The 16,538-nt window shown below is 39.4% G+C and overlaps 1 protein-coding gene across 2 annotated transcripts in view; it reads right to left on the minus strand.

Moving 5' to 3' along the window:
- Positions 1–16,538, minus strand: part of LOC126236234 (28S ribosomal protein S7, mitochondrial) — a 71,273-nt gene that overhangs the window by 20,431 nt on the left and 34,304 nt on the right. The window contains exon 5 of one of the 2 annotated variants that reach the window (XM_049945371.1): positions 4,641–4,778. The exons of the other annotated variant lie outside the window; for it this stretch is intronic. Within the exon in view, the coding sequence (XP_049801328.1) occupies positions 4,641–4,778 (138 nt within the window). The remainder of the gene's footprint in view (positions 1–4,640; positions 4,779–16,538) is intronic. 2 annotated transcript variants of the gene reach the window in all.

Raw genomic sequence — 16,538 nt, forward strand, 5'->3', positions numbered from 1 at the left:
CGGAAGTGCCTCAACAACATACAGACAGTTTACAGACACAAATGCCATATGTGGATAAGCACTGACCTGCTGAAAAACGGCACCGTGATACTGTCACATGAGGAGTAACACCTGATGATGCAGGATGTCTGTGACATACCACTGTGCTGTCAGAGTTCTCTCTATCACTACCAGCTGTGATATGAAAACATTGAAGGCTCCCTGCACAGTGACGCCAAGAGAAACACCACTCTTTATCTCAAAAATATGGGAGGACTGAGAGACCTCTCCTCCATGTTACCAACATACCCACCTACGATGGTCATCAGGGGTAATGCCGAACCATGATTCATTGCGGAAGACAATGCAACATCATTCATCAGCAGTCCAGGCTTCCTCGTCATCTGGTCATGGCAGCACTCCAAATATAACCATTTCTGTTTTGGTGTTAATGGCAGCATACACATGGAATGGTAGTTCCCTAGTTCAACTGCTGATAGAATCAGACCAATGGTGCAGGATGACAAGGAATCCGTAATTTGGTGTGGTCCTGTTCTCCTCTCAAATTCCTACTCTGGTTGGTCCTGCATTTATTCTCACAATGGCTGATGGTGTCATGGAGAACATTTTACATCGGTTGGTCAAAAGCAAGAATCTTCGTCACAGCATTGCACTACCAATCACAGGTGCAGGACAATCAAGCTCAGGTACTTTAATCATTGGTTTCTGTTTTGTCTAATCAGCACTCTCCTCAGGCTGTGTTACCTCCGTGACTCCCATGATTTATCTGCCTCCCTTTTCTACAAATGATGAGCCTGTTGAGGAATGGGACACATATGAGAAAAGTCTGTGACAATGCTTTCAACCTTTTAGGATTACTGATGCTATGTAATGTCCTGCCTTGTTCCTGTCAAGGATATCGCCAAGAATGTATCAAGTCCTATGTCAACTTGCAGCTTTGCAGGATCCTCTTCTCTGACATTTGACCAAATGTAAGAACTTCTCTTCAAAATACTACTGTAAATGCACCCATGTTATCACATCCTGGGTTGAGTTTTACTACTGTAGGATGCAAACCACATCAATTCTATCGAACACGGATGTCTGAACTCTGTGGGTTAAGCCGTCATTGTCATTTTCTGTCTGATGTGCATAAAGAGCCATATGCTGATCAGATGGTGAGAACTGCTATCATTCATTTAGCTTTGGATTGTGAGGTGTAAGAGAGAGCCCTCAAGTGTGAAAATCCATGCCTCTCCGAGGTTTTAGCTATTGCACAATTGTTTGAGGTGTCACACGCTGCAGGTAACCAAATTGAGTCATGGTGTGAGGTATTACCAATCCAATCCTCTCCTCAACATGCTTCAGACAGTTCACAGGGGGAAGACATGATCACTGTGTCAAGGCTGCCAGCCTTGCTCCCAGCAGCAGCTGCACTAACAGAGTAAACAGACCAGTAAACAGCAACATATGCATATCACGCTCCCATCCTACCCTTATTGTTTCATTAATCATGAGCACTGGGACTGCCCAAAATGCTGGGCTACCTGTCATAACTGCAACAAAAATGGTCACATTGCTTCTGTTCATAATGCAAAAATTCAGTACACATTGCTTCTGTTTGTAATGTCATATTCAGCATGACAATCCCAATCCAGATATGTACGTAAATATTGTATCAGCAATTTATGTTATGCCAAACAAGCTTTTCATTGATGTTATGGTTTTTTGTAAAGTTCTGCAGATGCAAATGGATACAGCAGCTGTGGTAACCTCGTTAAACTCACAAACTTACATGAACTTGAGCTACCCTCCACTTCTCTTTGTGTCACGAAACTTAGTAAGTTACAATAAACAGAGTACAGAGAATGTTTTTGGATTAGATGCTTTTGAGTTGTTTGGTTTTAACATTTCAGATGAAGTGAATCTAGTGTCCTAACAAGTCCCGTATACGCAGTTAGATGCATTATGTTCCGGGTTTTCCTCTTTGTTGTCTCCTGGATTGGAGTGTGCCAACAATTTTCAAGCGCACATTACCATGAAACCTTCTGCTCGGCCTCATTTTTTCTGGATGTATCTGGTTTCAGTGGCACACAGGAAGTAAGTCAAACATGAATTAGATCACCACATGTAATCTGGCATTGTTCGGCCAGTTGCATCACGTGAATGGTCTATCCTCCTTATTTATAGTAAAGAAACCATCGGGCTGCTTATGCCTCCGCAGCAATTTTAAAGTTTCTGTGAATTCACAATCTGTAGTGGATACATATCTGATACCGCGCCTGAACAAATTCTTTGCAAAGTCATAAGGTGGTTAATATTTCTCAAAAACTGACAATTCAGATGCCTATTTACAAATCCCTTTAGATACAGTCACAACATATGTTAGTTGTCAATACCCCTTTTAGACTTTACCAATACTTGCAGTTGCCTTCTGTAATCATCAGCGCTCCCACTATTTTTCAACACTTTTTGGAACAACTTGCAGTGTCTGTGCAGTGTTGTACAAACTATTTGGATGATACTTTAGTTTTTGGTACCTCCACTGAGGACACTTACAAAATCTCCTTATTCTTTATTTCTGTCCTCCAAGTGGTGGGGTTGAAGTTTAATGTAGGAAAAGTCAATTTTTTCAACTTTCTATCATTTATCTTCTATTTGAAGTTTCTCATGAGGGTCTCAAATCCCTGCATCAACATGTTTCTGCTGTTGTATTGCTTCCACTCCCAACATCAGTCAAAGCACTTCAGGTTTTTTCCGGGCAAAGTCGCCTAATACCATAAATTATTGCCTGGGGCAGCAACAATTGCACAGCTGTTATATGTGTTGCCGTAGAAAGGGACTCAGTTTTTCCCCTGATGATCGGCTTGTAAAATCACGTTTTCCACCCTTAGACCATCTTGCAGTCTGCGCCCTGTTTAGTGACATACCAACCAGGCTCAAATTAGATATTCTCAGACAGAAAAGGAAGTTTTGGCCATGGTATATGCTGTGAAGAAATTCCATGTTTTTCTCCATGGTACCAAATTCCACTTGGTCACTGATCACAAGCCATTGGTTTCCTTATTCTGTCATTCTGCATCATTACTAGATAAAGCAGCACATAACATTCAATGTTCGTATATTTTCCTTTCGCATTACAAGGTTCATTTCCACCCTAGGAATCAACAAGCAAATGCCGATGCTTTGTCCTGCCTGCTGGCCGGTCCGAACCTATGATTTGATTACGAAGAATTGTTTTGTTTCCACATTGATGTTGCCACATGGCAGATAGTTGATGGCTTTCCTGTAACTAACATGCAGATCATGAAGGCTGTAGCTTTGGATCCTGTTTGTAGAATATCATAGTTTGCTGGATTCACCACCTTCTCGTGTATCCACCCCCTCTGCAAGTATTACATCTTTCGAAATCGATTCTCTGTTGTGGACAGTGTTCAGGTTTTAGACACAGATCTCACAGCCCCTTGGGTAATGATCCCCTCACTGCTTTGTTCAGAGGTTCTCCATTTATTACATGCAGATCATTAGGGTGTAATACGCACAAAAGTGTTGACCCTTAGACATGTATTTTGGCCCAGTTTTAATGGCGACATTACCTGCCTAGTTGCCTCTTGTTCACAGCGTGAGACACACCAAGCACTTCCCTGGACGTCATTGTCTCCTTGGCTGACACTGTCCATGCATGTGATCGTATACATGTGGATTTCACTTGCCCGTTTCTCAATGCTGCTGGTTGTTGTCACATATTCTCATTTTCCATACGTTGTTCGTTGTGCTTCCACATCCACAGCTGCCACCATCAGAGCCTTGGCCAAAATTTTTTCACTCAAATGCTTAGCCAAGATGTTTAGTATCTGATAATGGTCCACAATTTTCATCACAAGGGTTTGCAGCATTTTGCAATTCCCATGGTATCTGTCACTTCCTTGCTCCGCTATTCCATCCAAAATCTAATGAGGAGGTGAAATGCCTAGTGTGAACATTCAAAACTCAGATGAAAAAGTATGTTGCCAACTCTTCATCCCATGTTGCCTTAGATCAGTTTCTCTCCTCATACAGTTTCATGCTGACTGGTTAGAAGAGCCCAGTGGAGCTATTCTGTGGGTGATAGCCGAGGAAGCAGCTGCACCTCCTGCATCCTCCAGCTGGTCATCAACCCGTGCACCTACTGTGGCTTTCCAGTCGGGTGTAGCTGTCTGGGTGCACGGTTTCGGATGTTGCCCTAAATGGATTCCAGCTGTCATCGCCACATGCCGGGGGCAGCGTCTCTGCGACATCTAAATGGAGGACGGCCTCTGCTCGAGGTACCATGATCACATCACTGCTGCTTCTCTACTCCCGCACGCGTGTGGCCATCCATCCTTGGTGGCCAGACCAACAGTTTCTCTATTGCTTCTGATGCCATGGTCAGGAATGCTGTCACCTGTTCCTGAGCAACTGCTGATAACAGTATTATTAGCACTGGCAGCACCAACACCAGAGCCAATGCCTGAGGTTGACATGGAAACAGCCCTGGCATCGCCATTCGACCATGTTTTTGTCAAGTGGTGTATAATATCACTGGCCCATAGTTAAGTAATAAAAACATGAATTCTCACTGTTGAGGTCAGATTTTAAGTTTGAAAATTTACGCAAATGAGATCATGGTCAAGAGACAGTACCTGATTATTTGCAGCATCCACTAATTCCCACGCAAGCTTTTCTGGAAAATGAACTGTGCGTTCTTTGTCTTTAGCTGCTTCAATTAACCATTTCATAGCCATGAAGTATGAGCGCTTTTCAGTGATAGGCACAGGAACCTGGAAAGCCAAATTTCTTAACATTATATTCACTTTTTAATAGTATGTCACATATTAAACAGCAGTTGTTCATGAGACATACAAATGTTTAAACTCTTTAAGAATAAGCAAAGGAAATTACAGAATGAATGAAACTTTATAGCACTGGTTCTTAGAAAATGATTTAACTGATATCTGCTTTCGGGAAGATTACACTCAACAAACAACTGAAGTTTCAAATTTTGTGTAATAATCGTGTTGTTTTAGTAAACATACATCTTCCTCCACTGGTTGAGGTTACAGTAGCACTCCATGGGTAAACTGCAAAGGAATCTTTGTCCACATCCACATATATTTTCAGCAGCCAGTGCAGGGCATGATACAGTATACTTTGTTTTGAACACTAGCAAATGTTAAAAATTAAACTATGCTGATAAAAGTAAGTTTAAAATGTAAGTCATCAAGTTTGAGCAAGCATAATGCAACAAACTTCAGAATCATGAGAACTAATGCTTGGTTAGTCACAGTTACTTTATACTACTACAACAAACAATATTGTAAAATGATCTTATGGCCTCCACAATTCATTGCAGCGAAGATTTTTGCATTGCAGTGAGGATTTTCAGCAGTTTCTCAACACCTCTGACACTAATATCTATTTCACTCATCTTCTCAGTGGTACGAGGATCAAATTGGGGCAAGACTCCTGTCTCGTCTGTGTGTGACTGGACACTAGCTTTGGAGATACTAATAGCCTTTATATATACACAGAATTTCTTTGCATTTTGCAAGAGATCTTTCAACGGCATTCTGGTGTGGTAGCCGCTGAAGGCTTCACACATGGCTCTCTTGATAGCCAAACGTGTAGTCTCTGTTTCTTTACAGTGACTGTATAGTATGGAGGATTCTTCCTATCATAAACCCTTCTACTGGTTACAAATTCATCCACTGTGTTGTCAACTATGCTGGTATAGTTCTTCTACATGCTCCTGTCATGTATCAAAAGTTTAAAGTTCTTCATGAGATATGACACTACTACTTCTTTATCTATCTTACTGAACATATAAATCTGTCTACATGTTTTAGTTGTCCTATGTACTTTGATTGTCATTGTTACTACAACTGCCCCTTGATCAATGATACCACTTTCAACTGGACATTCTACTATATGTAACACTTTGTAAAATGTTTTTCATTCTAGAAGCTTTATAAGTAGCCATCACTTAAACTGTCTACTTTTCGTTTGTACAAAACATTACATTTTTAAAATATTTTAAAACCACTTGTACCTTAAGCAATTTGAAAAAAAAAAAAATAGTAATCTCCATCTTTTATTCTTACAAAGGGACCTTACACACTGAGTGTCTTCAATTTTCTACATACTTATAGGATTTGAAACTTAGTGCACAGACATCAGTTTCGTAAAGCAGTCTGATGCAATTTTCAAAACCAAACTCGAACATTATAAAATTTTCGAGTGCAGTTAAGTACAACACATCTGCGAACTATTAACATGGCAGTCGGTAGTTGAGTGCATAGCATAATTGTATATTTGCTCTTTTGAAACTTGTTAGTAGCAAAAGTTTTATTAACAAATAGAAATGTGAAATCGTTAATATTCAACCACAGTTTTTAATAAAAATAATCTTTTTATTTTTAATTACCACTAGTATGAAAATGGCAGTATTCATAATAAATTAAAATGTGGTACACCAGTGCAAAACATTGAATATAAAAGAATGTTCTTTTTTATTTCTAGAGACTGAATAATATTACTGAAGTACATATTTGTTTTCATTTAACAATAAGGCAGTTAGCATATCTGTACCAAACTTTAATTTATCTTCATTCAAGCAGTAATTAAAAATAAAAAGATGTTCTTTTTATTAAAAAAACTATGATTGAATATTTGTTAGTTAAGATTTCTATTTGTTAGTAAATATGACATTTAAATAATAACATAACAACAAAAAAATTGCAACTAGCAAATTTCGAACCAGCAACTACACAATTACCAGACTTGTATATTACAGTCTGAGCTACTGATGACTTAATTATTAACAATTGTTTTGTACTGAACAGCGCTTAGAAATCTTACCTTCGAAAGAAATTTTTTCGAGTTGTGTATGCGCTTTTTTTCCCCGTCCCTCTCCCCAGAACTGCTTCACACTACCCTAAGAAATTTATGTATTTGCGCTGACCTTTAAATCTTACAAATATGAAGAAAACTGAAGAGGGCCAGTCTGCCTCTACGGCCTCTTTGTTAGAGTAGCACAACTGATAGGCTCATTACATATTCAAGTATTAAGATCATGTTACTTAGGTTGTTCATATGCATTTTTAATCACTGTCCTCATTTTTTAAGGAGATCTAATTTCTAACATTCTATAACACTCTAATTCCTGAAGTTTATTTTCTCACGAGAATTCATATCATCTTTTTGGTTCTTATTATCTTCAGTGCTTTATATCTTAACAAATTACCAGACTACCACAGACAAGAGACTAGTACAACCCATACAAGAGGACTGCTCTGGTATTTGAGGTCTTTGTCAATTAGTCTTAACAGTAAACACAAAATAATTCAGAGAGAATTGAAACAGTTTACTGTAGTTCAAAGGGAAGTGTGAGAGGGATGCTTAGGACAAGAAAAAGGGAATTGTTGGAAGAAAGGTGACATTATCATTGGGAAAGCCTGTAGGGTAGATTTAGAGAGATGGCAGTAAAGGCAACCCATGCAATAGCTCCATTGCCTCCATCAGATGGTCACCATCTCCAGTTCTATGTGTGAACTGGTTTGGATACAGAAAGTCTACTATTAATACAGAGCACCATCTACTACATGCTAAACACAGGTTTGCACAGTTTATAAGTAGATGATTGTAATTTATTCTGGAAATGACAGGTCTTTGCTTTTCACATTTAGCACGAGACGGTGATGTACTCTTTCTACGGCGTCAATCAATAAACTATTCTCCCAACCAATTTTAATAACAAGCGACAAACAATCAGTTATCTTTAAAGGTAATGATAAGGCAAAGGATTAATTTGCCCCAACACTTCACTTTAGATTTTGCGTTTATTGTCACACCCTTCAGTGCTAACCACAGAACAAGCAAGTGTAACAATGAGAGACTGTTTGCACTCATAATATTTGCTATATAACTTGAGAATTACTTAATAAACAATAGGAATCTAAAATTATTCCTTTTTAACAAACATATTTTTCAACAGTTAATAAAGTCCCATAAACTTGAGCAAGGATCACCTTTTCGGTCTCTGAATAAGTCCGTAGGTAACATAGGGGACAATCAGACGTACACTAAATGTTACACCACTGAGGACAATCACTCATTAAGAATTAAAACCACAAATTAAAGAAGATTCATTTAAAGCAATTAACATCAATAGCAAATAATTAAGTCACATCCCAGCAAATGTATCAAAACCAAATCTTTCAGTTCTGTAACAACATTGGATTGTGGAATATGCCGGATTACTGACACAAAAGGCTAAATTTTACCAAACAGCAATTTCCCCAAACTGAGAACCATTTTAATAGTGTACAATACTTAGGTTATCCAGAAGTACTCTAATTCACCTTTCTTGGGCATAACAGTGGAGTAGATAATTAACCTCTTATTTCATTCTCCTGGAACACTGAGTGGCAATAGACACTCGGGCAACTCTTACCCCAGCGTGGCTCATGAAAGAGGATGGCTCCAACAGGAGGAGGAAGCATTTACCCGAACTGGAAAGGGAACTCGTCTAACACGAACCACTAGGTTGGGCAAAGACCAGTTGGTTAATTTTAATCATTAACCAAAGCTTCCTGGCCAGCAGATGAAAATTACACAGGCAAAGGTAGCTTCATTTGTGCTCACAAGAATTGATAACTTATGCAAATGAGATTCCGGCAGAACTACCGCCGTAGTATCAATACGTGACTTCGGAGCTGAGGAGAGCAAGTCAACAATGGTTTCTACCCAATAAGCCCAACATTTCAGACAGACCGAGCAACCGACATCAGTCGTGGCTAGGCGAATTACCAAATAGAAACTACCTTAAATATAATTAAATAGAGCACTTAAAAATGCCACAGGGACTAAACTCCTTAACACAAGAATATATACCTAATAACAATGACTGAAGTTAAATATGACTACATACTGAAACACAGCAGATATTGGCAAAGATAAAATCTTCTCAGGTTGACAGCTGAGTCAATGTGTTGTTCTCCAGCAACGTTTCAGCAAGTTTCTTACTTGCCATCTTTGCCTGAAGATGGCAACTAAGAAACTTGCTGAAACATTGCTGGAGAACAACACATTGACTCGGCTGTCAACCTGAGAAGATTTTATCATCGAGATTCACTGAGAAAGCCTGCATTCTCAGATATTGGCAAACATTAACATAATCTTGCATTTCAGACATCCATAACAACGTGATTATCCAAACAGTGACCTACGCCATCCATGGGAAAACAACGGCTTGCAGAAGGTCCACAGCAAATTATTATTATTATTTTTTACAACGTGCACCTTAAGTCGGCATGGCGTTCAAATGCACGATCATGCAAGGGGGCAGTAACACACGCAAGGCAATTTCCGATCACAAACTCAAAGCAGAGAAACGTTGCCATGCAGTTATTAATAGCTCCCACAACACCGGGAGATTGTTCCCGCCAGATGACGACTGTTGCACTAACTAGATGAAAAATCTTATTTTCAGTGACGACACCACCTTCTGTAGGTTATTGGCAGTTGCAGACGGACTTCATAGCTCCCCCAGCCCATGAATAGAAACCAAACGTTGTCCACAGATTTATGGCCTCTTGTGTCCTCACGCCCTGGGTTTTTGAGCCCATCCAGACTTTGCATAGAGGGACTGAGCGTCCCACTGCAGAATGGTCGTCCAGCGCCAAACACTCATCTCAACTGCCTCATCCGCCCTCAGCATGGCACACAGCGCCTCCCTCCAGCGAGCGCGCTAGCAGAGGCTCTGCAACGCCCTCTAGGAAAGCGCAGAAATTCCAAACAGGAGTAAACCAAGGGAAAAACAGGAACCGTGGCAAACGACATGGTTCAGACGGAACATTCAAGAGTTCATCTTGACACCTCATAGAGAAATAACAGCAAGTAATGGGAAGGATCATCTTTTGCAGTCAATGTGTACACCTCCGGACCTTGTGTAACATGTAGTAGATGCTGTTCTGGTGGCCACTGAGGGTACATGGTGCAACAATTTGCAAATTGTGACAAATGTTGGAGTAAATGATGGCTGTTGTCTGAGCTCCGAGGTCATACTTGGTTCATTCTTCCAGTGACTGGCAAAGAAGACCAGTCTTGCTCATGAATCTCAGTGAAGCTCACAATCTTCAGCATTTTTGCAAGAACTGATTGTGTTTACCAGTTGTGAGCTGAATAAAAGGATGGAACCAGAAACTGGAAGCTCTGTGGCATGCTGGACTGTGACTTCCTGCACTTGTGCCATATTGTTGAGAACTGTAGGGTCCTATAAAATAGGTCAGGGGTGCACTACACATCAGAGGTTACGACCAAGAGAGCTGACTGTTGTGGAATGCACACAAGAGTTTCTTTTAGATCTGGTTTCTATCTACCCAGTCCAGATAATGATAGCTGTAGGAGGCTGAAGAATTAGTGTAACATTCAAAGGAATGTCACCCAACAGATGATGCTATCAAAGCATTAGCAACAAGATCTTGCAGTTTGAAGCAGTCCTAAAGGACAATGGAGCTCATGTAATACCAGCTACAGAAAGCTGGATACAACCAAAAATTGAAAAAAGTGAGATTTTTTTGGCTATGTATGAGTGTATATTGAAAGAATAGACTAATTGGAAACGTATGTGGCATACCTGTTGCAGTAGCCAAGAACCTCAATTCCATCAAGATACAAACTGAAGCTGCATGAGAAATAGTCTGGGCTTGACTGATTATAAAGGATGGGCATACACTTATAACCACCAGACTAATCTCCAGGTGAAACTGAAAACTTTAGATTAATCCTCATTTTGCTAATACATATGTTCCCAATCATACAGTTGTCACTGGAGGGTACTTAAAACATCCAAAAATTGACTGGGATGATTACACAATTGTAAGTGGCAGATGAGTCAAGGAATTCCAGGAAATTAATAGTAATTACCTTCTTGGAAAACTACTTGGAACTACAGGTATAAAGGCTATTAACAAAACACAGCCAAAACAAGTAGAAATTACAAGTGCAGCCCACTGGATAGGCATTAACATCATAAGGGGGAACTTGAAATATGTAGCTCTGCAGCAGGAGCATTTAGAGGCATTGTGGTTAAAGTGTAAAAGAATAGTTGATAAAGCACTGAATACATATGTACCTACATTCCATGATATGCAGTCACTGTAAAGAAACTTACAGAGAAACTGTGAGTATTGCATAATACATAATAGGTATGGAAAAAAAAGGCATATACATAGAGATGCTGAATAAAACACTTTTAGCTGTCAAGAGGGTAATGCCCGAAGCCTTCAGTGACTACTGCAGTACAATCTTAGCAACAGACCTCACAGAAAATCTAGAAGATTCTGGTTACAAGTAAAGGCAGTCAATGGCATCAAAGTTAGTGTCTAGACACTCACAGATGACAGAGGAATCAAAGTTGAGGATAGTAAAGCAATAGGAGAAATGCTAAACTTCATTTTTAAATTGCCTTTAACAAAGGATATATAAGAGAACTACCCTAGTTAGATTGCTTCATCACTGCAAAAGTGAGTGATGTACATATTAATGTCAGTGGCATTATCAAGCACCTGAAATCACAGAAACTGAACAAAGTTCTGGAGTCTGAACTGATCAAAATTCTGGAGTCCGACAGAATCTCTATCAGATTCTCTACACAATTTGCAGATGAGTTAACTCCCATTTTGACCATAATATATCACCGACCTCTCGAACAAAAAATGGTGTCCGGAGTTTGGAAGAAAGAATTTGTCACACCTGTCTGCAACAAGAGTAACACAAGTGATCTACAAAACTTAATTTCGAATTTCACTGACATCAATCTATTATAAAATCTTAGAACATATTCTAAGCTCAAGCATACTGAGATATCTCAAAAACAATGATCTCCACACCAACCAGCATGGGTTTTGAAAACATCGGTCATGCAAAATCCAACTTGAGCTTTTCTCACATGATATCTCAGAAGCTATGGGTCAAGGCTATCAGGTGGGTGCAGTATTTATTGACTTACAAAAAGCACCTGATTCAGTAGCACACCAAAATTGATTAACAAAAATACTATCATATGGGCTAGCAAATGAAATTTGCAACTAGACAGAGGATTTCTTGGTAGTGAGGCTACAGCATGTTATCTTGCATAGAGAGTTATCAACAGATCTGCACCAGGGAAGTGTATGAAAGACTTGCTGTTCATTGTATGGAATACTAAAATAAAGTCCACCCCCACCAGTGTTTCTTTGTATGAGAAGGTTAATCTCAGGAACTACTGTTGGGATTTTAATGTGGTCCTCACAAATAGATGGACTGATTAACGAGCAAGGTTATGTATATAATTAATAAGTGTAGTAATGATGAGTGTGTGTAAGATATATATTTTGTTATCCATTCCATGTAATGGGTATCTGGAGTGACATCGAGTGCCAATGAGAGAAAAGCAGTAAAGTAAACAGCCAGCACAGTTCCAGAGAATCAGAGATCAGAATCCACACATATCTATCTATGCAAGTTTCATTGATGTCAATGTGAAGACTAATGTCAGGAACTACTGCAGGGATCTAGATATGGTTTTCATTAACAGATAGAACGATTCACGGGGATGGTTTGTGTATTTATTTTATTAGCGCTGTGTCAGGCAGAAGTCGTCTGATTGTAGACACAAAGAACCCCTTGAGTGCGAGGTTGCAAAAGGCCAATGATGTTTACGGCAATCAATGCTCCACATAATGTCTACCCTGCAACCACAATATTGGCTGCTATATTTAGTGGCAACAGGGGGCGGGACTGGAGGTGCCCAATGGTGAGCACAGCATGAGGCTATGGTGTGTAGTTGAACTGCTTAGTTGACATGTAATTCACAACAGTGCTTCAGTGCTAGTGGTGTTGATACAAAGCACAGCAATAGAAATAATAAACAAAGCAAACAATGCATTATATCTACAACAGTTTCCAAAGTTGACATTTCATCACAAAGGAACCCAAGGAATTTCATAGAGAAAGAACTAGCTGATGAAATATTAGCATTTCTGCGAGATGAGTCGGTGGAATGTGTGGTCTCATAAACGCTTGACAGTGCGGACAATGTACATGAGGAGTACAACGATGATACATGCTTAACAAGTGAAAGTGATACTGAAACAGGTGTTGAGGCATGCAGTTCATCATGCTTGTCGCATAGGGAGAGATAAATCCTGTCTCCAGTGAAACGTAACTATGTACATTGAAGATCATCCACAACATATTAAAAAAAATTATAAACAGACTTCGAATAAACCTACAAGCCATGCATGGTGGCCGCACGGTTTGAGGCGCCATGTCACGGATTGCGCAGCTCCTCCTGCCGAAGGTTCGAGTCCTGCCTTGGGGATGTGTGTGTGTGTGTGTGTGTGTGTGTGTGTGTGTGTGTGTGTGTGTGTTATTCTTAGCTTAAGTTACTTTAAGTTAGTTTAAGTAGTGTGTAAGTCTAGGGACGGATGACCTCATCAGTTTGGTCCCTTCAGAATTCACACACATCTGCATATTTGAAACCTACAAGAATATGACCATCTAGTGCATAAGAAAAACTTACAGATATTCAATGGAGGACAAGGCGCACTTGTTACAAAAACTGGCATTTGCGCATTTCAAGCATGCTCAATACAATTTACAGGTTGTGCATCATGTGACCTATTACATTTTGCATTTCAAACTGCACGTGAGACAGACTGCAGTGACTTGAAGGGTAGCAGTGGATGGTTGCACAAGTTCAAAAAGGCTACAGAATTGGAAGATGTAAGATAACGAAATTACAAACAAAGCATCAACTTGATGATGCACAACAAACAGCAGAATCGGCCTGCAAATTTGTAGATGAAATCAACAAACTTATCTCATCATTCAGAAAGGAATTTGTTTTCAAATCTGACCAATTGGGATTTGAAGAGGAAATGCATATGAAAGGAACCCTGGAAATTAGAGATACCAAGAGAGTTGTATCAAGATCAATTAACATCAACACCTCAATGCATTTGTATACAATTATGCTGTCTGTTAATCTGCAGGTTACATTGGATGGAAAGTTACTTATTGTGTTGTGAGAAGTTGGAGATGCTTTGCCCCCTACGATTCTTTCCCCTTGTGCACGATCTTGCAAGAGCAGTGGGCAATATTTATGTCACAGCAAGAAAGAGGCAGGAAAATGGGCTTAAGAGAACTACAACTATGGTATGAGCACTGCTTTTGGCCAATAGCTGGTCAAAATAGCTTGCTTTTGCTTGATTCCTGGTCTGCATATAAATATCATTCTCCTTTAGAGCAAACTATCCCTCCTGAAAAGTGTGTGATATTGCAACTCATATCACCTAGAACCACTGGACAAGATTATTGCACTATCTGCAGCTATGCCTTAAAGGATAGCCAGTTTCACGATAAGCACCATGACAGACTGTTTCACATTCGGTTGTGTGGCATCACATTCCATCAGTTCTCATCACCTCATTTCACCAATATGATTCTATATGCATTCCTTAAGAGTGGATGCTTAGCTGAAAGTCCTGCTCAGTTTGCAACTCCACAGAGTTCACCTACAATCTTGATGGTGCAAACCCCTGTGATCACCATGGCATGCCATTTTTCATTTGGTGTTCATGGTGCAATCTAATGGTTTGTTTTGAACATTTCTTGAATGTCGACAATGTCCATTTTGCAAAGTGTAATACGTACTTCCCGTAGAAGGTTGATCTCTGCCACTACTGCACACTCATTTTCTGTCACCATCCTGATGCACATGTTGAGTCATTAGCAGCTAATGTTTTTCCTGTCATAATTGTTAACACAACACTTTCAAATGAGCCTTACTAAATACTGAACGTGCAGCCTTGCACTTGAGAGGTTCCTTGTTAATGCTACCCAAGCGAAGCCAGGCTAAATCGCTATTGTTGCACATTAATTAACTGGCAGGCAACAATAACTGTAACCCCAGACTTTCCGGAGATGATGTAATTATGTGTACTGTGTATGAAGGAAAAAGTCTGCAAAAATACACAAGCAGATTTTGATAAGATTTCAAAATGGCGCAAAGACTGGAAACTTGCTTTAAATGCACAGCGCAATAAAATTGTGCATCTTCAGAAAATGCAGAAAAGTTGTATCCCATGACTAAAATATCGGTCACAACTGGAATCAGTCACCTCATACATATATCTAAGCAGTAACAATTTGTGGGCAAGTGAACTGGAACTATCATGTGACTCAAACATAGGTAAACTAGATGGAAGAGTTTAGTTAATTGGTGGGTTACTGAGAAAATAATGTCAGTTTAGAAAGGAGACAGTATACAAAACACTCATGTGGTCCTTTCTAGAATGTTGGTCAAGTATGTGGGACCTATATCAAATAGTACTAACAGGTGATACTGAATGTATTCAAAGAAGGGCAGCATGAAGAGTCACAGGTTTGTTATACTCAAGGGAGAGCATCATGAAAATGCTGAAAAAACTTGAATTGGAATACACTTGAAAATAGAAGCCAATTATCCCATGAAAGCCTATTTACAAAATTTCAAGAATCCAGAAATATACTAAAGCCCCTATGTATTGCTCCAGTAGGGGCCACAAAGCCAAAACTACACTAATTACAATGTCCACACTAGCACTGAAGCTGTCATTCTTACTTTGCTACATATGCGAACCAAATGGGAAGAAACCTTAATGCATGATACAATCTTAAGTACTGTCAGCCACACAGTTCACAGTGGTTTGCAGAGTATGTACCTTATTTTACAGATTATAAGATGCACTTTTTCTACGAAAAATTGCCTCCAAAATTCAGACAGGTCTTATATTTGGATTAATATAAAAATGTCCAGCGTTTGATTTAAAATTCCCGCCAGTCTTAAAATTGGGCGCACCTTCGATGTCACAGGAAACCTATCTCTATCTGGCAACACTGGATTCAACTGGCAGCAGCAGTGCACCAATGTGATGAACATAATTGCAGGGATTCACAAGCTTGCTAACATTGTCTCCCTCCTGCCATGCCATCACAAACCCAGAACACTGTCTAGCCTATGATGCGTCACTGCATTCTATGGTGCCAGAAAACTTGAATTGAAAGTGGTTTGTGTTATCAGTAAAAATACAATATTTTTGTTAGTAACTAGTTTCATAATGGAAAAAAAATAAAAGGTATTCATATGATGCAGGTTACAAACTGGAAATAATGGCATAGAGGACAATGATGACAATGAAGAGGAAGAACAAGAAGCAAGAAGCAAAGTAAGGTGCATGTTACAGACTGTAGCCTCTTATATCTGTAAAATACAATATATAGATTTAGTTTTGCGGTGACACACATCCAACCAACATGATATCTCAAAGGATCTATAAGTCAAGCAGGAATACAAGTATGACATCATTTTATGTTCTTTATTATTTCACACTGTTTAAATGTTATACAAAACTAAGGAATACAGCTGTTGCTCATTTACCATATGTAAAAGTGCTTAGAATAATGCCCATATGTAAAAGCGCTTAGAATAATGTGCGAAGTTGTGTGTGACTTGTATC

The sequence above is a fragment of the Schistocerca nitens genome, chromosome 2 (genome assembly GCF_023898315.1).
Source record: "Schistocerca nitens isolate TAMUIC-IGC-003100 chromosome 2, iqSchNite1.1, whole genome shotgun sequence".
Lineage (NCBI taxonomy): Eukaryota > Metazoa > Arthropoda > Insecta > Orthoptera > Acrididae > Schistocerca > Schistocerca nitens.